At 44.2% G+C, this 23,576-nt stretch overlaps 1 protein-coding gene across 6 annotated transcripts in view; it reads right to left on the bottom strand.

The window, feature by feature from the left end:
• Positions 1-23,576, bottom strand: part of utrn (utrophin) — a 182,619-nt gene that overhangs the window by 131,977 nt on the left and 27,066 nt on the right. For all 6 annotated transcript variants that reach the window (XM_078289962.1, XM_078289960.1, XM_078289965.1 and 3 more), the window contains 22 exons: positions 22,960-23,075; positions 22,067-22,233; positions 18,218-18,463; positions 16,388-16,569; positions 15,291-15,441; positions 14,504-14,623; positions 13,480-13,581; positions 12,835-12,942; positions 12,013-12,192; positions 10,969-11,135; positions 10,698-10,821; positions 10,383-10,470; positions 9,351-9,595; positions 8,369-8,537; positions 6,883-7,016; positions 4,540-4,677; positions 4,298-4,411; positions 3,777-3,932; positions 3,406-3,576; positions 2,966-3,157; positions 1,623-1,757; positions 311-460 (listed from right to left, as the gene is read on the bottom strand). In XM_078289962.1, the coding sequence (XP_078146088.1) occupies positions 311-460; positions 1,623-1,757; positions 2,966-3,157; positions 3,406-3,576; positions 3,777-3,932; positions 4,298-4,411; positions 4,540-4,677; positions 6,883-7,016; positions 8,369-8,537; positions 9,351-9,595; positions 10,383-10,470; positions 10,698-10,821; positions 10,969-11,135; positions 12,013-12,192; positions 12,835-12,942; positions 13,480-13,581; positions 14,504-14,623; positions 15,291-15,441; positions 16,388-16,569; positions 18,218-18,463; positions 22,067-22,233; positions 22,960-23,075 (3,355 nt within the window). The remainder of the gene's footprint in view (positions 1-310; positions 461-1,622; positions 1,758-2,965; positions 3,158-3,405; positions 3,577-3,776; positions 3,933-4,297; positions 4,412-4,539; positions 4,678-6,882; positions 7,017-8,368; positions 8,538-9,350; positions 9,596-10,382; positions 10,471-10,697; positions 10,822-10,968; positions 11,136-12,012; positions 12,193-12,834; positions 12,943-13,479; positions 13,582-14,503; positions 14,624-15,290; positions 15,442-16,387; positions 16,570-18,217; positions 18,464-22,066; positions 22,234-22,959; positions 23,076-23,576) is intronic.

The following is a 23,576-nucleotide window of genomic DNA, read 5'->3' as shown; positions in this document are numbered from 1 at the left end:
CGAATGTGACCAGCTTATCCCTAAATATGACCTTAACACGGATATGAGCAGTTACAGTTGTCTGTCTACAGCCTATAGGTTTAAGAAGAAAATGCTCATATTTGCAAGGGAAGTATTCAAATCCATATTCACACAGTAAAAAGAAAAAATTTTCATAGGAAACATGTAGAGGCACCTAATTCTTATTGAATACATAACTAGCAAATGATGCCATCTTATTTTTTTTTCACAGTAACAAAACAACACACACACACACACACACACACACACACACACCACATACGCTGACACACAAAGAGAGGGTGCTGACCTGGTGGCTGAGCTGGTCGTAGCGGGAGTTGAAGGCCTCTAGTTTCTCGCTAATGAGTTCGTCCAGTATGCCTCCGTCTATCAGCGTCTGACCCAGCTCTCTGATTTGCGTCCGGTTGTCCCCGGGGTGACGAAGCACGCTCTCCAACGACTGGTGGTGGATGGAGGGACAGAGACCAACAGGGTAAACATACGACTGAAGAATCACAGCCGTGCAACCAAAGAATCAAGAGAAACAAGCGAGAAACACAACGAAAAAGGAAGGAAAGAGAGGGAGAACCGAAATTCTAAAAAAAACTAAACAGTAAAACAGTTGCCATATCACAATCACCACCAACAACCACAAAAAGAAAGATAAAACTACCTCACTACTCCAAAATTAAGCCCCGGCATCAAGTCCGCAGACAGAAAAAGAAGGTAAACGTAGGATCAAAATTAGTGACCAAAGACTCAGGAAGGAACACAAAACACCAGAGAGGAAAAAGAAAGTGAATGAGTGAGGACTAAAAGTGTGTGTACGTGTGCGTGTGCGAGTTAAAGAGTGAGGAGAGACAGAAAAACTGACAGGATGGAGCGCAGATGAAGAAATTGTTCGACCGGGTGTGTCCGATAGATGCTAACCCAAGAAAAAAAGATGGTAACCGAACGACAAAAGAGAGAGAAGCGAGAGAGAAGCACGCCGAGTGACAGCGCTTTTTGATGCAACAGTCATGTCGGGTCATTAAAAGTCCTCTTCCTTCCCGGAGGTAGCGGACAGAGAGAGAGAGAGAGAGAGAGAGAGAGAGAGAGAGAGAGAGACAGCCCCCCCCCCCCCGCCTCCACCTAGAGGGGTTAGTCTGATTAGGACACTGGGAGAGTGGTATGGGGGGAGAGGGGTGAGGGGGGAGAGGGAGAGAGAGAGCAAGGGGAGAGGAAGAGAGAGGGAGAGAGAAAGGGAGAGAGGGACATAGAGTGAGGGAGAGAAAAAGAAAAAAAACAGCCAAACACATACAAGGACAAAGAAGAACAGGGGAATCATTGTCTTCGAGGGTCTTCAATTTTCTTCATCACTATGTGATGTTACAGAAGTGGCAGTGTGATTAAAGTGACTCTGACAACCGTGCTGCAGGCTATCTACAGATATAGCAGCAGAGCAAGACAAAGCAGAAGAGATTTAGAATAAGGCCGGGTCAGAGACAGTGAGGTTATTAACAGAGTTATGATATTAAACGAGTTTGAGAATTAACAGGGAGAGGCGGTAAGGGAAAAACAAAAAGTGTAAGTATTAGAGTGAAAGATGAGTTAAAAGTGTGCGTGTGTGTGTGTGTGTGTACCTCCAGAGCTTCGTTGACAGCTTCAGTGCTCTCTGGTAGGTTGTCGGTACCCTGGACCTTCTCCTCCAGGGTGTTGAGCCAACTCTGCTCCAGGTCCAAGTACTGAAGCAACTCCATCCAGCAGGACCAAACCTCCTACACATACACCCCAACACACACACACACACACACACACACACACACATACACACACTGAACTGTAAGGCCTTTCTATGAAAAATGTTTAAAACTCTTCCTCCTCAAATTATGCTACAAAACTCAAAAGATACAGGTAGGAACACAGGGGTCGTAGTGACTAACGCACTTCAGGCAAATGACAAAGAGAAAGCATAGGCATAACTGTAACTCGGTGATGTGTCTGATCTTTACCCTCCAGTGTCTGGAGGCTGCTATATAAAACACAGCCCCTCCAAACTTTGACCTTCCACTGGGGATTAGCACTGGGAACCAGGTTCGCCCGTATTCCCCTCCAGCTTCTGCTCCTCCTCCAATGGGAATCAACGTAAGGGGGAACCGAGGAAATGACATGCCGCATAAGTCTGTCATTCTAATCTTGAATCATGAGAAATGCGAGTTGTAACACACATTAGGACTATGGTGCATGTAAATATGAACTGCTGATTTTGATGTTAGTTTGAGCTGTAACAGTCTTGCCTACTTGGGACTGAAAATAGACCTACCTTAGCCTTCAGGCCTGTAGCCAACCTAAACGCACTGTGACCCCCGGCTTCCCTCTTCATGTTTCAGCATCTCTTTCTAATGTCAGGAGTTTGGCATAGAGGGTACACTGAATAATCAAGCTAGAAACCCTGAAGATGTGGTATAAGTATATGATTTTGCAGGATTATAGGGCTAAGCGGACACTGTTTTTAATAAGCCAATAGCTTAGTAGTCTTATTAGTGCAGCACAACTTTCCTTATCTGGCATCCTCACTAGCAATGCTGGCTGAGGCTGAAGGTGTTTAAAAATGAAAGATAACTTTGTTTATCATAAGATGACACGGACAACCGGTCCGGTATCTATCTAGTTGATGTTATAAACGTTCAGGTTCCATGTAAATAAAGAGCTTTTTATCATTACAAACAGATATATTACACCAGGCTCACTGAGCTTACAAATAGCTGGGCCACAAGGCAACTCATCATTTTTCGAGAAGCTATCTTTTAGGCGGACTACTAAAATCAAGCCAGTCCTACATCATTTACCTGAGGAGAATGCACAACGTTCTCAACGGTGAAATGTAGTCATGTTTGGGAAAAATGCTTAATCTCTTCCCCAACACACACACATCCCACACCTTCTCTCACACACACACACACACACACACACACACACACACTACCTCCAGAGTGTGGCACTTGCTCTTGAAGCGGTCACAGAGCTTGTGGTAGTTGGCCAGTACTCCGCCCAGCTCTGAGGTCAGCTCCTGTCCACTGCTGCCACCAGGGGGCGATTTTCTGGACACCAGCATGTTGATGTTGTCCTTCAGGATCTTTACCCTAACCTCCTTCTGTAGCACATCCTCTTTAGCCCTCTGAGAGAGATGGAGAGGGGAACGTGCATGGGGGGCAGTGACAGAGAAAGGTGATTGATAATTTACCACAAAAGACAAAACACAAAAGCAGGAAATAAAACTCCATTTAAACACTGTATGATCCCCTTATGATTCATTCTGACCTGACTTTCTGTTTGACAAATTGACACAAGACATTCTCTAAACGCTCCTGTGTATTTCTATAAGCGTTCCCTTGGCTTACAGTACATCTGCGCCTCTATTCCCACCTTCATCTCATCCAGCGCTCCCTCCAGCTCCTCAGGACTCTTGTACTCAAAGTCCCGCATGAGAAACTCCTCGTCGACCTGGGTCATCCACTCCTGCATCTCCGCCAAGTCCTTCCTCAGATTCACCTGCCTCTCCTGACTCTCTGCCACACGCTCCTGGTGGCTCAGCAGCTGGAGGGACAGGGACAGACATGTGATTAGGTTTTTTAATGAGACACAAGACTGCACTTTGTAACCCCCTTTTCACCTGGCATGCGTCCTGGGCGATGCACATACACACCAAACAAGTATTATTGCTCCCACACATGAATTACATGCACATGGTACAAATAGAACATAAACAAGTGCACACTAAACATTTATTTCCTCACCTGTTTGCTGAGCGTGTCCCACCTGCCCTGGCAATCGTCCAACTTGTCCTGCCCCCACTTGGCCAGTCCCGGTACTGCAGCCCCCTGCACCGCGCACACATTCTCTCTCATCTGCTTCAATGAACTCTCCACTGACTCCATCTCACTCACATACTCCTGGGAAGCAGCAAGAGAGAGAAAGACAAAGACACAAGTTATTCTACTTTGCAGACATAAGAAATCATATTCTCAACAGGGTAGGAGGTCAATTCACTTTCATTTTAACCAATTCAGGAAGTGGATTCTGTTTAAAATTTAAAATTGTAAAATCTTTCCTCTCCAAAAGATCGCTGTGTCTGATATAGACAAAGTAATAGAGAACTAAAAATGAATACTCTTTGTAAACAAATAAATAGGAGTTTCAATTTACATTTTGAGTTAACTAAGATTAAACTGTTTTTACCATGAGTATGTCAAAATCTGTTGTAATAAGTCTGAATTTTAATGGCATTTTCCAGCTTTTGAATGCAGTGCCCTCTGACCTTGCACTGGTTAAGCTCCTCCTGTAGCCTCTCTGCATCGCCCGGCCCCGTCGCGTCCCGTGACATCAGCTCCTGAACCGCATCCAACCAACGTTCCACTTCCACTATGCGCACCTACAAACAATGTTAAACAACAGTGTAAGTAACAGTCAAGCTTAACGCAGTAAAGATGAAAAAGTTCCACATGAGTTTCTTTCTTTACAGCTGTAGGCTTTCTATATCACAGATGATAGCTACTCTACCTGACTGTCCTTCAGGCTACCCAGGATGCACTGCAGCGTGCCCAGCTCCTCACGGGCCTTGGAGGAGAGCTGACTCCATCTTTGTAGTTCAGCAGGATCCGAGGCCTGCTGCGTTTGCTCTATCTCTATACACAGGCCCTGAGGAGGAGAGGAGTTCAAACTTAAAACTGCATTACCCATAAGGCCATTATGTCTGCTGTGGAACTTTTGCACAGGCTGGGCTTTGATGTACAATGTCCAAGCCGTGTGAGACAAGAAGAGACAACGCTGGACATTGAAATGAAACTCTTATTGCCACTAAGGGAATTTGCACGCATAGTGTAACATGCTCATATAAGAACAACAACAACAACAACAACTAACAGTGAGACGTCCCCTTGGTGAGAATAGAATAAATGTCTCTAACCAATCTCTAGGTTGACTAGAGCTGACTATCGAAACACAATAACTATCAGTACTGTAACCATTTCAAAAGCTTGTTAATGTTGAATTCTTACCATGGGATCCCAGGTTTTCTACTAGTGTATGCTTTTTTTTTTACTCTAGCATGGCCTTATTCCAGTTTATTAACCTATGCAAAAGTATTTTTAAGTAAACAACACTGCTCTTTAAGTATGCAATGAAAATCTCCCAAATTCATAATGTATTTACAAGAGTGTAACAACAATGTAGATACAAAGTATTGAAATAATTGTTTGTACAGATACAGTCTGTGTTGTGTTGTTACGCCCTTTTAAGCATGTGCTTTTTGTGAGATTTTTATTACATACTTTTGTACTTACTTACTTAATATTTTTCCATAGATTCATACACAGGTTTATGCACTGGAATAAGCCCATTTTAAAGTGCTACCACATTTTTATTGAGAAAAACAATTGACTATGGCCAGATTCTATTTACAAAGCCAATGTCATGTGGAAGTTTTACACAGAAATACGTTACTACCCAAATAATGTATCAAAATTGTGAAATGCAATTAATTTCAAAAGAAAGAAACAATACCTAGCCCTAAGGACGACTTTCACCTTATATCAGCAAGCTAATTGCCAATAGGATTCAGGGAAGCCGTGTTGTGGCTGACAGGCTGACGGACTGGGTGAGTGGTTCCATACTGAGCTGTTAGGCGCTCCGTACCGCAGCCTCGCTCATGGGCACGCTGCCCAGAATGTGCCAAGTCCCCACCCCCCCGGCACCATGCCCTATCTGCCACGATAACAAGACCTAGGGCTGAGCCACATTCCACTGAAGGATGGAGGAGGAGACAAACACACACCATCACACACACAAAACACACACACTACACAAAACAGAAACATACACACACACACACACACATACACACACTCCCCCCTTTCCTTCTACTCAGTGGTTTGATACAGAGGGAAGTGACTGTCTGAGAATGGGGCCCATTGTGTGCTGTATAAAAGCAGACTGCAGACACAGATTTGCACGCACACTCACATATATGTACAAGCACACACACACACACAGTCTTTTATCTGTTAGTGGAGACAAACAGCTCAGAAGTCTGAAGACAACTGTGCTATCAGTTACAGTTTTCAAAATTCAAAATAGGAAACAAATCATATTGTAATTTTTTGCTGATTATTGTGAATATGAACTGCAGCATATGAGGATGCGCTTTAGTATATAGTTTTCTTTTTCAGTTTGCTTGATTATAATGAAAGTTACTATCCAGTGTGCCGCTTGATTTGTGGGCCAGAGATTCTGCACAACATGGATAACGAAATGCATGACTCTTCTGATTTGGAAATTGGATTAGTCGTTGCAATTTGATTATTTTCCTATTAATTGCACATTTCTAGATGCTATTAGTCACACTGGACAGACCAACCAACAGAACACAGCAGAATTACAGATAAAAGACAGACAGATAGATGACGGGAAAGAAGAAAGGAGGGAAAAAAGGAGAAGAATAAAGGAAGACAGGGGGTCAAGACAGGAGAGAAACTCAGTAGGATGGAGGGTGACATAAGAGCAAGTGAAACGTAAGAGATGAAAGGAAACAGACAAAGTAATCATAAAGCATTTCCAACACTCCACTATGACAATTTTACCAATGAGCATGTGCTAAATTAAACAATCTAGCACAGCAAAGAAATATAGAGGAATAATCTGTGAACATAATTAAAAAAGCCCAGCGGTACTTTGCATTTCAAGTCACGCATGTAATGTGATTTTTTTTTTTTTTTTAGGGAGACATGAATTCATTTTGGGGGGGACATAAGCTAGGAAAATATTAGCACTGTGCAACGCTAATTTTAGACTTCCTTGTATCCGAGATCCATTCACCCTTAATCAAACCCATCATGCACTGCTCACCTGTGCCTGCTCCACTGCCCTCTCCGTGGTAGGGATGTCTACTATGCCCTCTCTCAGAGTGCCCAGTCTGGCCTCCAGGCCCTCCACTGGGTCTGGAACCATCTGGTTTTCTGCGGCCTGGAGACTGGCCAAGGCTGGAGGAGAAGAGGAGGAGGAGGAGGAGGAGGAGGAGGAGGAGGGTGGGGGGAGGTTAGTGGAGAACAGAGGAGAGAGAAGAGAATATTTGAGGTGAAGAAATCGAAAGGCTTACATCAAGCTACCACAAGGGGGCACTGACTTGTTTTGGGATTTCCCCAAGAGTGTGTGCGGGGTTGTGTGTGTGTGTGTGTGTGTGTGTGTGTGTGTGTGTGTGTGTGTGTGTTTTCCACACTGTTAAGAGGATTCCAGATGTTTGACAGCCTGTGTCTCATCAAAGTGAGCTTAGATGCACTCTCATAACCAACTCAGACCCGTCAATCACACCAGCTGAGCTTTCAAATACGCTATAAAATGCCTTAAGAGACTTACTGTATCTGCCTAAATTAATAAGGAAAGTTATGCAGCACCCATTTGTGACTATTTTAACCACATGTATGTTGAATGGTTAAACTCTTTCTCCGTTTACCTTCCTGCTTCTGTTCCTCCACTTGTCTCTCTCTCTCCTTCTCTGTCAGTGTTTTAATTACCAGGTGATTTAATGGTTACATAATCTGCCTATGTTTATATACACAAAGAAGAATAGAGATGGAGATGGAGAGAGAGAGCGAGAGAGAGAGAGAGAGAGAGAGATAGATAGAGAGAGGCCCCAGTGAGAGGTAAACTCCCCTCAAGCAGAAACAAAATGGTTTTCCTTGGCTCTCATCCAAATACTCACAGTTATAAAAGCCCAAGAGGCACAGAAATACACACGGACACACACGCGCACACACACACACCTAGGGTCAGAAGACGAATAGTGTTCTCCAATCTCCCTTTACACACTCTTCTTTTGGCCCGAGAGCAGTCGTAAATTCCAGAGGTAAAACAGTGACTGATTTTCAGGACTCCTTCAACTCTATCCTCAGGTAGAGACGGAGCTGGCACAGAGGTGTAATCTTACACACAATCACTCACTTACACACGCACGCGTTGGTGAGCTTTTGGAGGCCATATAAGGGCATCATCTATTACTTGTGGCTGGCCAAGGCTCCATATAAAAGCTGTCAAATTCACACAACTCCAGCAGGACTGGACTCAGCCGATCTCAGCCATCACTCTTCACGTCTCCCTATAAACCTGAAAGCTTTGAACCAACAGAGTGAAATAGATCTTTGTCTATACAAAGGTTTGAATCTACCAACCTGCAGCTCTCTGAAATAAGAAGATGCCCCAAGGCTGTCAAGTTGTATGTGTGAATAGATATATGTGTTATTGTTGGTGCTGAAGAACGCTGTCAGCTTTTGGAACATGGCTTTCCTCTGCATGTCTTGATACATTACACTGATATATTTTGGCTGTTCTGTGGTACCTTCGTTGACCTCTTGCTCTCTGCTGTGTAGCCGCTGCAGCGTGGAGGCGTGGTGGGCTGACACCACCACCATGTTGTCTCTCAGAGTGGGCGTGGCTCCCAGTGACCCCGCCTCTGCAGACAGCTGCTCCAGTCGCGGGCTCAGGGCGGCCGCCTGGACCAATCGGGACTGAGGAGTACAAGGAGGTAGTAGAAAAAGAAAGAGGAATTTGATCAACTTGACACAACAGAAAGCAGCCAGGGCTAAAGCTACAACATTTTTCTTAACAACTTCTTTTTTTTTTTTAAAGATGAGGAATGATGAGACAACGTAGTTTACTTGACACTGTGGTTCAGCATTATATATATTTTACTCCATCATGCTTGACCAACGTCTTCTTCGAGGAACCTAGCTTTTATAAACTTTCTCTGTAAATAAATGACGTGTCGTAGCGCTCAGGGAAACCACACACCGCTACAATGAGCTTGTCATCTATTTTGGAAAAAGATTTACAGGCGCCTGGATGGAGTCTCGCTTGAAGCGGACTGGCTTTCGCTTTGCTGCGTAAGGTGAATTTCTCAATTGCTCAAATTGAAAAATGTCAACTCTCAACGCCTCTCCAGCTCAATTCGCGCCACCTGAAGCAAAGTTGCCTCCGTTGTGCCTTGTTCGCTTCCTTCCATTGACTTTGTAGGCATTTCCGCCACCTCTACATTTTCTGTTTTTTTCCCCCACTTTCTGTCTAAACGTTGAACCCAGATCTTGAACCCAGATCCTCCAGCTGAAGGACAGTCTCCCTATTCACTACACCACCCTTCTGCCCTCATGGCTATTATTTTGGTCTATACGTATGTGTTTTTAATGTGTGTTTCATGCCTGATGCCTGTGAGAATTGTCCTTCGGGGATAAATAAAGTTATGTAATTAATATGAACTGAATTGCATTAAAAGTATAAGAGGAAAAGGTTAAAGGTGAAAATCAGGGCGAGATATTGATTCTTACCTGACATTCTCCACTCAGGCCCCTGAGCCCGTCCTCGTCGTACGTTTCCACGGCCGAAGTGGAGTCCAGCCAGCGGTCCTGCTCCTCCAGGGCTCGGTCCAGGTCAGCCAGCTCCGCCGACACCGCCCTGACCCGGCTCTGGACGCCGACCCGCTCACGGGCCGCCTGCAGCTCCCTCCCGCACACGTCCCATTCAGTTTGGATCAGGTCTATGTCTGCCCTCACTGAGTCCACACACACACCCTCTACGAAGACAAAGACAGGCAGACAGACAGAATAGATTACAGTGACCGACTGTTCCTGTACGCTTTTCTTTGTATATTCAAATAATTCAGTAGATTGTTTGTTCATCTTCTTGTTTGAATTTGTCACTGCCTCTGCTTTGAATTTTTGGAGGGAGAAAAAAAAAAGAGACCCCAGTGAGGCAAATAATGGGTGGAGTGAAAACAGACAACACAGATGAGAGAACAGAAAATATGAGGGGAAAAAGAATGTAGTTGAGTTCAACGGAAAGTTTGGTGTCGTGCAAATCCACTCCAACTTAGCAGTGCTGCCCCACTACACTTCACTGCCTCCAGAACAGTGTAAACACATAAAACCCTGAGTGCCTGTTCATTTCATTGAGCAGTTATATGAAGTCAGCAACCCTGAAGGCTGACAGATTTTTACTGCTCTACCCACACCGACCCGCGCAGGCAAACACACACACATACACACAGACCCCCAGATTACTGGCATATACAACTGAATCACAATAAAAATTTTGTCTTATAAATACCTGGAAAATACCAAGCAGCTGTGGAAAAGTGGTAAAGTCTTACGAGACAAACACAATTAAAACACAGAAATGGAAGATTTCGGTTAGAGCCAATAACTACGAGCACTTGTAAAACACAGCACACCTTGGGAGGAACTCAGAGGGAATTGTTTAAAACGATTATTTATCTTACTGTGATGTTAGAGCTAGATCACGATTGCACTAATTCAGCGTCAATCAATCTCTGCAAGGGCAATCTCCTCTGTGCCTCATACCTCTCTCCAGCTGGTCCATCAAGCCCCGCCCCTCCTGGGTCACTCGACCAATCGTGGCTTCCTTTGCTGTTAGTTCCAACTCCAACGTCTATAGTGATTGGACAACAGATAGTTAAGGTAGGTACAAACAACACCCTGTAGGATGGTGTAGTTTTCAAACATTATATATATTTTTTTTTTACTTTGTTTTTAACATTGCTATAATTATAATGTCTTCTTTTCATATTTTATCATTGCTGTTATCATATTTTTTTTTAATCTTTGCTTTTACAGTGTGTTTTTTTTTTTTTTTTAAAACAGAAAGCACCGGTTTACCTTGAGTTTGTCCTGCAGGTCTGTTGTGTCAGTTATAGTCTCAGGTTGTGTGGAGGCCAGGGCCTGAGCTGAGGCCTTCCATGTTTTCATCCAGTTCAACAGGTCAGATAAGTTACTTTCCAACCTGCAGAACACAAAATGTATGTGTGTGTTAGCATGTGTGTGTGTGTCCTTTGTCCTTATACTTTCCTGAGAGGGTGAGGTGGAGTGCGTGTGTGTGTGTGTGTGCATGCGTGTGTGTGTGTGTGTGTATGTGTGTCCCAATTCTTACACTCGTCTGACTTCTGCATCTGTCTCCACCAGTCGTTTCTTCGGGGGAGCAGGCGGGGGCAACTCCTGGTCAGCGATGGAAGCAGCAGCGGTCATAGCAACTGCATCCACGACGACGACTTGCTCTTCCACCTGAGCCATCCCAGCGTTGGTCACGGCCTCCATTACCTTAGCAAGGGTCAGAAATCCACCAGTCACCAACAGACAAGTCATGAGACCACTGTGGCATTTTGATCTTACAGATAAACATCACCTGTACAAATACTTATTAGGGAAAAAACATTTTCATACACTTTAACATTACAATTTAACATTAAAATCACTAACATTGTAGTGATTTCTAGTGAACTCCTATAGCCCAACTATTTTGGGCTATAAAAGAAAAGATGAGAAATGTGTTTTTTTCATCCTTCTATTATTGTTATTTTTTTGCCCCAGTTGCTGCCTCTCATGTCTTCATTCAACCTCCTTCGCCCCCCGCCCCACCTCCCGTTTGTTCTCTTATCCTGACCGCTGCAACGGACCAAACAACACACACACTCATACCGTGTCCAGCTGTGCCCACTGTCTTTTTTACAAAGTAATATGAACTACTTCTAATTAACTTCAGTTAACAAAACTATATTTCTCTTAATGGCAGCTTTGCTGTAGTTAAGCTTCTTCCAAGTGAAGTAAGTGGTGGAGTGATGGCTTGTAAAACTATAATTTCAAAGTTTCCCCAACACTGAGTACTGAGGGTTTGAATTAAACTATGTGCCAGTTTGAAACTATAAGACCTGCTGGATTTGGTTGGCTCAGCTGTCATGTGCTTTATGCCGCTGCAGAGAATTGCAGCAGCTGGTATCCATGAATCCACGATAATGAAATAAAATGCGAGTCAGGACAGTTAGGGTGCAGACCCAAAAGGTGTGTGTGTGTTTTTCTATCAGCTCAGGTGTGCTAATTATTGTGACGTTTTTAGAGAACAGAGTCTGTTGGGAGATGAAACCCCTTATGTTTAAGATGCGAGCAAAGCATGGACAAACACACACACATACACACACACCTGGAAGGAGCAGTCCTCCAGCCTCTGCACCAGGTTGTCCCATCTCTGGGCCAGCTCCTCGGTGTCCCCCTCGATCTTGGCTCCCGCCTTGGCGCTCCGCAGCAGTGATGTCACATCCTGTCCTGCGTCCGACAGCTGGTCCAGAGTCCTCCTCTTCTTTTCCATGTCTTCCTTCAGAATCTACAGGACGGAACGACACAACCATCAAAGCTGCTGTGGGTTACGGGAGGAAAAGTAGCTTTCCAGTGGTACTTCCCTTCTATGTGACCAACATGTATAGTATGTATGGTTTGCCTGAGCAATATAAATGATTCATCTAAAATCATTTAAGAAGGTGAGGAAATGGGTTGCCTAGACTAAACATCAAAACCTTGGCGTTCACTAATGAAGGCAGTTACTGATACCAACTGCACTGTTATTGCACTGTCTAGACAAGAGTGCAATGTCAGAGTACCTGTCAGACAGAAATTCAAAGATATGCTTAGGTAAGAGCTTTATAATATATTACATTTGTGTTGACTCTGAAGTACCCGCTAGAGTTTCAGCCAAATTTAAATGGCATCCTATATCTAATAACTTTGTGCTGTGAATGCAGATTGAATTTGCAATGCAATCAAAACACGATTCTTTTGAAATGAATGGCATTGCTAAAATAAGAAATGGCAGGGTAATACACAGATTCACTGTAGTAAAGCAGATGAAGTGATTATTATTATTATTGAAAGCACATTTGCATTTCTAGGTAAATGTTGATGGTGTTAGCAATGATGTTGTGGCACTGCAGTGAGTCTAAATGATGCCATGTAGCTGCAATCTACTTACCGCTAATCGGCGCACATTAGCATTCATTTCACTTGGGTCCTTAAAGTTGCTGGTCTGCACTTCACTCAAGGCCTCCTCTTCTTCTGCCAACCAAGCTTTGAACAAACTCTGCAGAAGAAGATGGGAGAAAAAACGCTGATTTCATTTAGTGGTCAAACACCACAAGCAGAGCCTCGGGGGCTAAAGGCAGAGTTGACGTGTAAAAATAGTCTCATTTTGGTGTTCTGAATTGAGCCACCAGTCTCAATTACCTGAGCTACTGAGTTACCTGGATTTAAAAACAATCTTGTTTTTAATTTAAACTGGTAAACTAAGAGCGGAGGTTCTGAAACAATACACTTCACACTGAATGGACTTTCATACGTTTCAGGCCGTGAAGGAATGAATGCTCTGTCCTTCACAGGCTACAGTCTATGGAAAAAAAATGTGAGTTGAGCAGTTATGAAGGTTCAAATTAAGGCTGTGAGCTTTTCTGTGCATCTCAATATAGCTCAATGGATGTGGAGAGAGCCTTCAAGTGCTACAGCTGAAGTGGTCCTGCATGAATGGTCATTAAATTAGGGGGAGGCAGGAAGAGAGAAAGAGAAGGAGAGAGGTGTGTGTGTGTGTGTGTGTGTGTGAGAGAGAGAGGGAGTGACGTCCTACCTGGTCCTCTAGAAGCTGTTGCCATACCATGAGGACTTCCTGCAGCTTGTGCCACCTCTCCTCCGTCCAGCGACACACAGCTGCCCAGCGCTCACCCAAAGACTGAAGGAAGGACAAAGAGACCAGTCAAAGTCTGGACACACCTGATTGAACACACTATGTTTTTCATTATCTTCAAGCCATTTTTTAGACAAATATAAATAGTGAAGTTGATGCCTATGAATCTCTTTCCAAAGCCTTAAAATAATATACTGTAAAGAATCTAAAATATAAGATACTTTTGATTTGTTTAAGATACTTGTTAGATTTTTTGGTAATTACATAATTCCATTTGTTTTATTTATGCCTTTACTGTTATTCTAAAATGTAGAAAATGATAAAAATAAAGAAAAATGCATGTGTCCAAACTTTTGACTGGTAGTGTAAAGCAGCAGGAAAATCAGGATAACAAGAATTACAAATAAATAGTTTTATGTCCAGAAACAACTGAAATTTGAAAAAAAAAAAAAAAAGAAAAAAAAAACATTTCCCTGATTCCCTGTGATTAAAAAAGTCAGCATCGTGCCTTAAAATTCACCTTTCAGGACACAGCGTAAAGCTTAAGATATAATGTGGAATTTATTTAACCATCCATATGTTCAGTCTATTGATGTTTTCTTCATGCGTTTGGCATGTACATGGAAAATAGCCTGTCTTAACTCCAAGTGCAAGTCTATTTTACACCAGTGGTCACAAACATTGCAAATGTAAACAAACCTTTTACAGTCTCAAAATCCATGTAAAACTGAAGTTTAGCTGTAACGTACTGTCAGCTCTTGTATCAAAAGTTCAGACAATAAAATTCAGAGTGAAAAAATCTAGCTCCAATCTCATAAATCATATATCTACATAAGGCGGCAGTGGCAACAGTGTTTCAACAGAGTGTACCATATTGCCATTCCAGAGTAGGAGGCAAATATATAATGTATATAATGGCACATCAGCAAAATGAATCCACTAAGCTGCAGTCAGGCTGACATCTTACTTGTAGTTGCTCCTCCAGGGCAGCGGTGGCGCTCTCGCCGCTGTTCTCGTCCACCACCACCACCATGTGTGTCAGAGAGTTCACCTTCACCTGCTCCGCCTCCAGGTCGTTCTGAAGCTCCTGAGCAGAAACGCAAACAACACAATGAGCTCGGTCACACATTACCCATTAACACAGAGCTGGCAGAGAGGCTGTTCAGCTTTATGGTGACAACATGGAGAGAGCGCGGGGTCGATGACACCTGCTGCACCCGCAGGTTCAAACAGATGACAAAGCAATCATACGACTGGTCTGTCTGTAGGGCAGACTGAAGGCGACAGACAGTCCAGTCAGTCAAAATACATACAATCACGTTGGACCACATCTACTACGGCCAAGAAGAAAAACTTCTAGTAACTCCTGTGACCTACCAGTCATATTGTGCTTAAAGGAGGATCAATACTTCAGGAAAGTAGGGTTCATCTGTGGAGAATAACATACCCCACTTGATACCTGGGCAGCTCCAAGTGTTGTTTTTGTGGTGTGCTGCACACAAACAACGTTTTCCTTACTCCAAAGAACACAATGGCGAACGTTTTTGTCGATTGGCTGCTTCACAGCTACCAATCCCTTACCCTTTAGACCTTTTCCCCTTTAGCTGTGTGTACCAATTATCTTTCTCTTCGTTGACTACATCCATTTTTCCGTAGATCGGAAAAAGCATGTGATTGCCCCTTTCATACGTCTTGTAGACTTGAAGTGAATTTGTAGCACAAACTTCTGCTGTCAAGTGTGAAACTCTCCTTACTTTGTGCTGCTCTATCTGTGCCTTGTAGCCCTCCAAGTCTCCAGCCACCGTCTCCGTCTCCATCTTTCTGATTCGCTCCTCAGTCTGCGTCAGCCAATCGGAGAGCTGCTGCAACTGCTGCTGCTGAAGATCCATTAGGACCTCGTGGAGCCTGGAGAGTGAGGAGGAAGAGAGAGACAGAGGGGAAAGAGAGACAGATGGAGAGAGGGGGAAAGAAACCAACCGAGATAGAAAGAGTGAGAGACAGATAGTGAGATTGAGAGAAAATATGTGGGAAAGAGAGAGAGAGAGAGAGAGAGGTGAAAAGATAGAGCTAGTAGGGATGCGATACCAAATTATCAGTTGAATAAGCTTTACAACGACTTGTCTATTCAGCTGGTTTAGTATGTTCTCCATGCATGAGTTAATTAATTGCTTCATAGCAGCAAAAACACTGGACTGGATGACAACGCAGTATACAGAGTTAACTCACAAGTCATGACACGCACACATATGCACACAACACATACAGACTTGAAAACGAATTCTCCAGTGGATATCATGAATGAAATCCATAAACAAGTGTGTGTGTGTGTGTGTGTGTGTGTGTGTGTGTGTGTGTGTGTGTGTGTGTGTGTGTGTGTGTGTGATTTTGTGGGTGTGTTTGTGTCTACAGCATCATAAACCTTGATAACATAGATTGAGCTCTCAACTTGTAAGGCCATTTGAAGCCTAATCAAGGCTTGTCTTATCAGCTGACACTTTTAGGGCCAAATCACACAGGACACGTTTTTAGCAGCAGAGGGAGTAGTGGTTTTCAGCATTTTGCAGCTTTTGTGTTGCTGGGTGCCTCACATTTTTAGAAGAGCGCCTTGAATGCCCCAAGTTATAAAAAAGTTCCAACTGAGAGCAGAAAGGCGGCCTGCGTCACTGTTGTTTTTTTCCTCTACAGTCCAATCCGTTCAGCGGAGAGGCAGGACTTCTCCACTGACTCTTGTAAACAATAAACATGGCAGATCACCCGGAGCTTTACGACTTCACAAACAGGAGTTACCACGATCTAAATAGAAAACAGCAGGGCTGTTTTAGAAATCGTGTGTGTGTGTATGTGTGTCTACCTGGCCTGGCGGTCCATGCTGGCCACTCGGAGGCTCTCCCAGCGGGAGTTGAGAAGGGTCATCTGCTCCCGGATTTCATCCTCCTCCTCCTCTGTCAGGTTGCCCTGGGCGATCAGTTGGTTACCCGCTTGCAGCACATTACCCACGCTGCTCTGGTGTGCCGTCAGCTCCATCATGAAGGCCTTGGGGTGAGGTGGGGAGGGTGACAGGTTAGGACAATATACTGCAAATCTACAACTCCAACCCAGATAGTTTCATTTTAAATTGTCGGTCTTCTTGACAGGCCGTGTGATAGCTTTCCAGACAAAGCATAACACCCCCCCAGGACAAAGAATGGGATTCCAAACTTGGAGGAGGATAATAACTACCTCTCTGTATGTAAGTTAAGGGAGACAGTGTGTGTGACCACATGCCCTGAAGAGCCAGATCCAGAGTAGCCTGACATGGAGGCCTAGCACTGCTTCTATAATAACCTGGCTGGAGCTCCATGCTGGCAGAAACACTTGGCAGCTACACACTAACATCTGGACATGTTTCTCTCTCCACTCTCTCACATCACTAGCTAGATAATATCACTAGCCACCTCCCTCCAAATGCATTGTGGGTCACCTCAGCTCCCTCGCATTCATGGGTGTTGCTGTGGCAACGGTCATACTAGCCTCTGAGGACAAACTGCAAAGGGCTGATTCTGTCAAGTGGCCAATTGAGGCTAATTGCAAAACAGAAATAGGAAGGAGAAAACGCTTTAAGAAGGAATGCACGAGCGAATCTGAAGGAGCCAGTTAGCTTGTTAACCCCTCAGAGGAGCTGCTTTCAGTTGGTTCTTGTGGCAAGCAATATGTAGGCCAATGAATTGAGTTATTGTCTGTTTCTCCGCCAAGCTCTCTGGATGAGTAAGCATTTTCCGACTGGGCACTTCTGAGCACATTGTTTTTGATGAGGCTTTGGGGAAAAAGCTGGAGTAAGCGGGGGAACAACCTCGATGAAACAACCTGGATTGATTTTTTTAACCTCCTGAAAAGCCTGGCTCTTGAAGAGGCTTTGGGTCTTGTTGCTCTCACTACCAGCTTTCTGGTTTGACCTGGATTCCAAACATTAAACTTCTCAAATAATCACATTTCAGCCAAGGGAATCCAGCCAAAGCCCCTTCTCACACACGCACACACAAATGCGCAGACACACACACACCCTACAACTACACCTTCTCAAGCAAGTAAGCTCTGGGCCAGGGCACCATGGGGTGCTGTGCGCCGCTGTTCTCAGCAGAATTCCTGGCATTCCCAACATGTACGGAGTATGTTCTATTGGACGTGGGAGGCCCCTATCTCTGCAACACTACTATCTTCAATCATGGAGAGTCAGAAGAACAACATGCACATGTAACTGTACAGTGAAACTGTGCCACACTTCATTTATGAGTGTCTGAAAAAAGTCTGTGAAGAGTCTTATTCCAAAATGCTGTATATCCATTAAGGAAAATCGTACATACCTTAAGTTTATCATTCAATAAAGAGCATCTAGTCTGTAAAAGTCTAGACTTAAATTGCCTTCTATCCTTTCAGAAGTTTTAATTTTGTGCTATCAATCATTTTGTCACTATTTTCCAATGGGGGATATCTCATTTTAGAGTGAAACACTTCATATTAGATAAAAGTAAATAAAACTTAATGATAACTATGGTAAAACGAGGTCAAATAAAGGGTCATATAAAAACCACAGTATGAATAAACACCTGTGGGCACATACATTATTTGTACCTGTGTATATGTATACATGCATGCATGCTTGCATCTCAGCACACCCTGGGCCAGCCTGCGTGTCTCCCCCTACCTCATGTGTGTGGAACTGCTCCTTGACTTCCTCCACATCGTCCGACACCTCGTCCTGCATGTGCAGGGCGTCCTCCGCCGACAGCAGCCAGGTCAGTACCTCCTCCAGCGTGGCCTGGTAGCTGTCCAGGTCCACCTCCATCAGGCTGCCCTCCATCTCCCCCTCCGTCTCCGTCAGAGTGCTGGGGGTCTCGGGCCGGGGGCTTCCACCCGCCTCCTCCACCTCCATAGCCAGACCCTGAGAGACCTGAGACGGGGGAAGACAAATGTTGACCACGTTATGAGACATATACTGTAATATCTGTTATTATCATTATAGCATTAAGATACATAAACTTAAAAACTTAAGATGTCCATTATTATTATTATCATCAGAAATAGTAGTCTAGTAGTAGTAATAGTAGTAGTGGTAGGAGTAGAAGTAACAGTAATAGTAATAGTAACAGTAGTTATAAAAGTACAGTAATAGTATTTAATGATGAGGGATAGCTTGTGGTAGGAGGCAGGTAGTCTTCGGTTCTTAGTGTAATTCTACAATGTCTACGGTCTTAAAACTAGAAAGGAAAAAAGAAAATGTTGTAACTGTTGTGCTGATGTGTGACATTCACATGGCTATAGTAAAACTTGGCAAACACTAAATTGAAATAGCCTTTTGGGACAATGATGCCCGTGCACTGAGACCATGCCTAACACCTCCCTTCCTCCTGTATTGTGATTTTCATCTGCAGCATCAGCGGGCAAGTTTTAAAATAGCTCCAGACATGTAGGAGAGACTCTGCTCTGGAGCCTGCAGAGTGACTGCCCTGCTCTGTGAGGAAAAAAAACACTAGAGCTAAACCTAAAGGCCTCAGACACTGGGAGGTGCGCCCATGGCAAGCTGGGCAGGTCAACCCTCATTCCAGGAATAACAGTGAGTTACAAACACAGTGGTATCCTGGGTGAAGTTGGCTCTACAGTCAGAAAGATGAGAAACAGGCGTGGGGAATGAACTCTGAAATGGGCATGTGATTACTTCAGAGGCAGAACCGGGTGCCGATGTAGCACGGCAAAAATGTCCGGAGCAAAAAGAAGAAGAGGAGAATGGGTAAAGGATAAAGGAAGTGTGTTTGAATGGGAGCAGGTTTCTCCAGTAAATAAAGTGGCACCCAGTTGATTCAACTCTCACACTTCATGCACTGCGATTTGAAATCACACAACACTCAAGGTACAATTGGCAAGATAACCCTGCTGTGTAATAACGGTAGTCTTGTCAGTGTGCAATTTCTTTCAACAACCTCTCTGTATCCACCCTTCCTACATCTAACCACCACAAAAGAAGCAATTCAGCTGTATTTTAAACTGAATCTCAATCCTGAATTCAATTATATATAGGGCTGTTACACACTATATGGACATGCGGGGCCTTTTACAGACAACAGCAGTGACAAACTTCCAGGTTTCCATTTGTGTAAACGAAATGTAAGAAAAAACTGAGCAAACTGTAATCTGTGTGGAGCTGAAATGAAGAGGAGATAAAATCTTAGCAGCCACCACTGGCAGCCATGCCAAGTCAGAGATGAGAGAAATGCTAATGGGTGCTGGGATTGGTCAAACGGACCTTTGTTTTCCAGACTGAAATTACCCAGCGGTAATGTCTGTGTAGTGAGCTCAGGAAAAGGTCATCTGTTGAAAATATTCCATGACATTTTGGACATTTTGGAAGAAGTCACCCACCCTCTCTGTTAGCACAGTGCAGGCCTAAGTCTGTCAATGGCAGAGAGAGAGAGAGAGAGAGAGACAGAGAGAGAGGGAGAGAATGAGTAAAGCGAGAGAGAATGAGTGAAGAGAAAGACAGTGAGTGAGCAAGAGAGAGAGAGAGAATGAGAACGAGAGAGAGAGAAAACTGCAGCCTTGCTCTATTTATTGACTTGAATGGCTGTAAAATAGCTGTGGTCTGGCTCAACAGAACACTTTATTATCACCAGATGATGTGCCCAGCTCAATCACTGCATTCATCGCTTTGCTGTTGTGATTGTGGAGCATGAAATGCATCACCATGCTTACTCCAGTGCGCTCTTAATCAGTGATATAAACTGTGAAAAAGAAAAGTCTTTCTAACTTGAAAGACGGGGATCCAATAAAACTTAACGGGTTCTAAAGTCGTCATCAATATTGAAAACAATCATGATTCTAAAATCTACATACAAAGCTCCTAACCGCTGTTATGAAGTGGTCACTGAGGGGGAAAGCAAACACAGTCGTCAAAAACAAAGACAGCCTTTATTTCTCCTCCACTCCCTCTCGCTACCAGCAGTATTACGCATCACTTCCTATGGGGAGAGGAAGTGTGCCAGGAAAGAAAACCCCTCGTTGGACCAATCAGAGCGCCATTTAAACAGACTTTTCCAGTGCTCTTTCCAAGGCGTGGGGAGCGTTTGCCCACGGGCAATAAAAACTTAAGAGGTGGTTTAGGGACGTTCTGACTTCCACCTGGAAAACATCCCCAGTTAAACTAAAAACTTCTGAAAGGAGCTGCCCCATGGCTATGTGTGATTGAAAGAAGGAATAGAGCGGGTGGGGAGGGACCAAAGAAATATTTTCTGATATATATGCACATAGGCACATACACACAAATTGTTTCTTGCCCAACTGCTAAAAAATGCTTTGAAACTACTCTAGGGACTATTCTATCTGTCAAAAAACGAAAAGGATGAAGCGAAGTTGTAGATAGATCACAAAGAATGAAAAAAAAAGACTTGACTGAAGTGAAATTTAATCAAGGTGTTCAAATGAGACATTCTGAAATGCCCACAGATGTCAAACATCTGACAGTATAAACATGTGCCATGTCAGTCACATAAATAAATAACCCATCGAGGCGCCCGCCACCCACATGGGCAACGCTAATGTTCAAATAACTATCATTGACAACTGTCTGCTACCTATGCACGCACTCCCATTCACATCAATTCAATCCCCCATTTCCTTCCATCCTCTCACAGCTCTGCGTTTACAGCAGCAGCACGCGGCTCGGTCCGCTGGCTAATGTCAGAGGGGTGAGTCATGGCTCTGCTCCCTGTTTGCCTGCGCCTGCTGAGCTTTTCATGAGCAGAGCTTGGTGGGGGGAATGAAGGAGAGGGCCTTTTCAGAGTGGGAGTAACTCATTCTAACCAGCAACACACAATGCGAAACTTTACAACATTCCCCATGCTCGCCCATAATAGAGTCTGTGGCCTTCATACTGAATGTTATCAGAAACGCAACACAACAGCATAAAGTTTAAGTAGTTGTTATGAGTTGAAATGTTTGCGACTCCGGCTTCTCTGCTGCTTAAAAAGGATCTGAGCTATCATCCGCCCGCTCATAGAAAGAAGTAATGACTTGTTTACAGCGAGGCTGACAGAGTGATTCAGACAGGCAGCCATTGGGAGAGACATATCTGCCTGTCTGAAGCACTCTGTCACTACTGAAATAATTGGCCCATGGGGATTAATGAGGTTGTATTGTACTGTCTTTATTGCTGTATTGTATTGGCTTTACAGCTATGGCTTTTTAAAAGTTTGCACATAAAAGAGCACCTTGGCTTCTTTGAAAAAGTCAGCGACCCACTGAGTCGAGCCTGGACTCCAGTCAGCACCTTTTGTGCAAGTAGTTTTAAAAATAGTTACTGGGTGCCCAGAGATAGTAGAGTGGTTGTCTCCTCGCTCTAGAACCGCACGCCCTCCCTCGACTCCCCTAGGATCAAATCCATGCAGCGCTTTCTCTCCCGTGTCTCCCCTGCTACTTTCCTGCGTGTCTCGTACCCACTTGTATCATATCGCAGCATGTGGAGATTGTATTGTATCAGAGTTTGTTGTGTTGCACACTTTACCTGAGCACTGAGGCCCGCGCCCGAGTCTGCAGCCTCCACTTTGTATTTGCGCGGCAGGGTCTCCACCTCTCTGATAGCCTCCATGCTGACATCTTTGGGCAGGACAGCGAACAGCGACGTCACGTACATGATGATGGACTTCTTATCTGGCAACTGCACCGCCACATCTGAGAGAGAGAGAGAGCAAGACGGAGGGAGGGAGAGGGAGAGAGGGGAGAGAAGATGGGAGATAAAAATTAAGCATGAGAAGCAGGAGGGAGAGATGGGGGAATAAAAAGGTGAAAATTGCATTATGAGGAAAACGAAGCGGCAGGGGAGATGGGGTGAGATGGAGTGAGATAGCGGTAAAGGGTGGGGGGGGGGAGAGATTAGATGGGAAAGAGGGTGAGAGGGGAGAGAGAGAGGCAGGTTGAGGCACGTTATGCTCATTAAAGCCTGGCTCTGACACGGGTCACGTCTGCCTGCCCCTCAGTCGTGACATAACAAGGGCTGTCTAAACCTAGACAGCTAAAGCACACGTACACACAGAGAGCAGCTACAGGTGATACATGAACTATTTAAACATTTTGTACAAACACCGTTTCTTACAAATCCCCAGCCAAAGACAACACGGAGCTATTTGCTATACAGTGCGCATGTCCAAGTTTTGGCAGAAGATAAACAAAGCCTTCTTGAACCCATGCTATGTTTTGATTGTTTGGTATGTGTGAATTCTGCATAGTAAAATGATCATCATTCCACATGCAATTTGTGTTTTATGTACTAGCATAAAACGTCTATGTAGTTGATAGGTTTTTTTCTGAACAAACTCCAACTATTCCAGTGCACATAAGTACAGTTGACATAGACCTACAGTGTGAACAAGAGTGTGAAATGGTTGACTGTGCCAGTACCTTCGGGGTCCAGTAGCCTCTCAATAGCCAGCTGGTCTTTGGCTACAGTGAAGGCATGGTCCAGTCTCTCCACAGGGCTCAGTCTGACCACCTGCTGCCAGCTGAACGCATTCGGCCTGAAGACACACACACACACACACACACACACACACACACACACCAACAGCAATGTGAGCAACAACATGGAGTCAGCAGAATCTATGCTTTCCGACACAACAGCACAGATTAAGGTTAAGATTAAGGCCAACTCATAAACCACTTAGACACACAGATATTCATGTTCTGCAAAAAATGTGTTTTGCATATAGCAGGAATGTGATTATACGGGAGGTGGAGGTTTCTTGGCCAATTCACATTCATTCCTAATGTGAAATTACCATTTCCTGATCGCATCCATGATGTAGAGACAAATTCATATATGTTTGTCTTGTGCACTGAGTTCAGACAAGACTCTTCCCTGACTGGTGCAGGGGGGCTTGGGTTGAGGCTGATGAGTGTGGAATGTGTGTGTTCAGTGATCCACCTAAACCCTAGCCCTGGTCTAAACCAACACTGGCCTCTCTCACAGCCTGTGTGTGTGTGTGTGTGTGTCACTGCTAAGAACAAAGGGTTGTAGA

The sequence above is a fragment of the Centroberyx gerrardi genome, chromosome 18, assembly GCF_048128805.1.
Source record: "Centroberyx gerrardi isolate f3 chromosome 18, fCenGer3.hap1.cur.20231027, whole genome shotgun sequence".
Taxonomy (NCBI): Eukaryota; Metazoa; Chordata; class Actinopteri; order Beryciformes; family Berycidae; genus Centroberyx; species Centroberyx gerrardi.
This window is presented reverse-complemented; position numbering and strand designations above follow the sequence as displayed.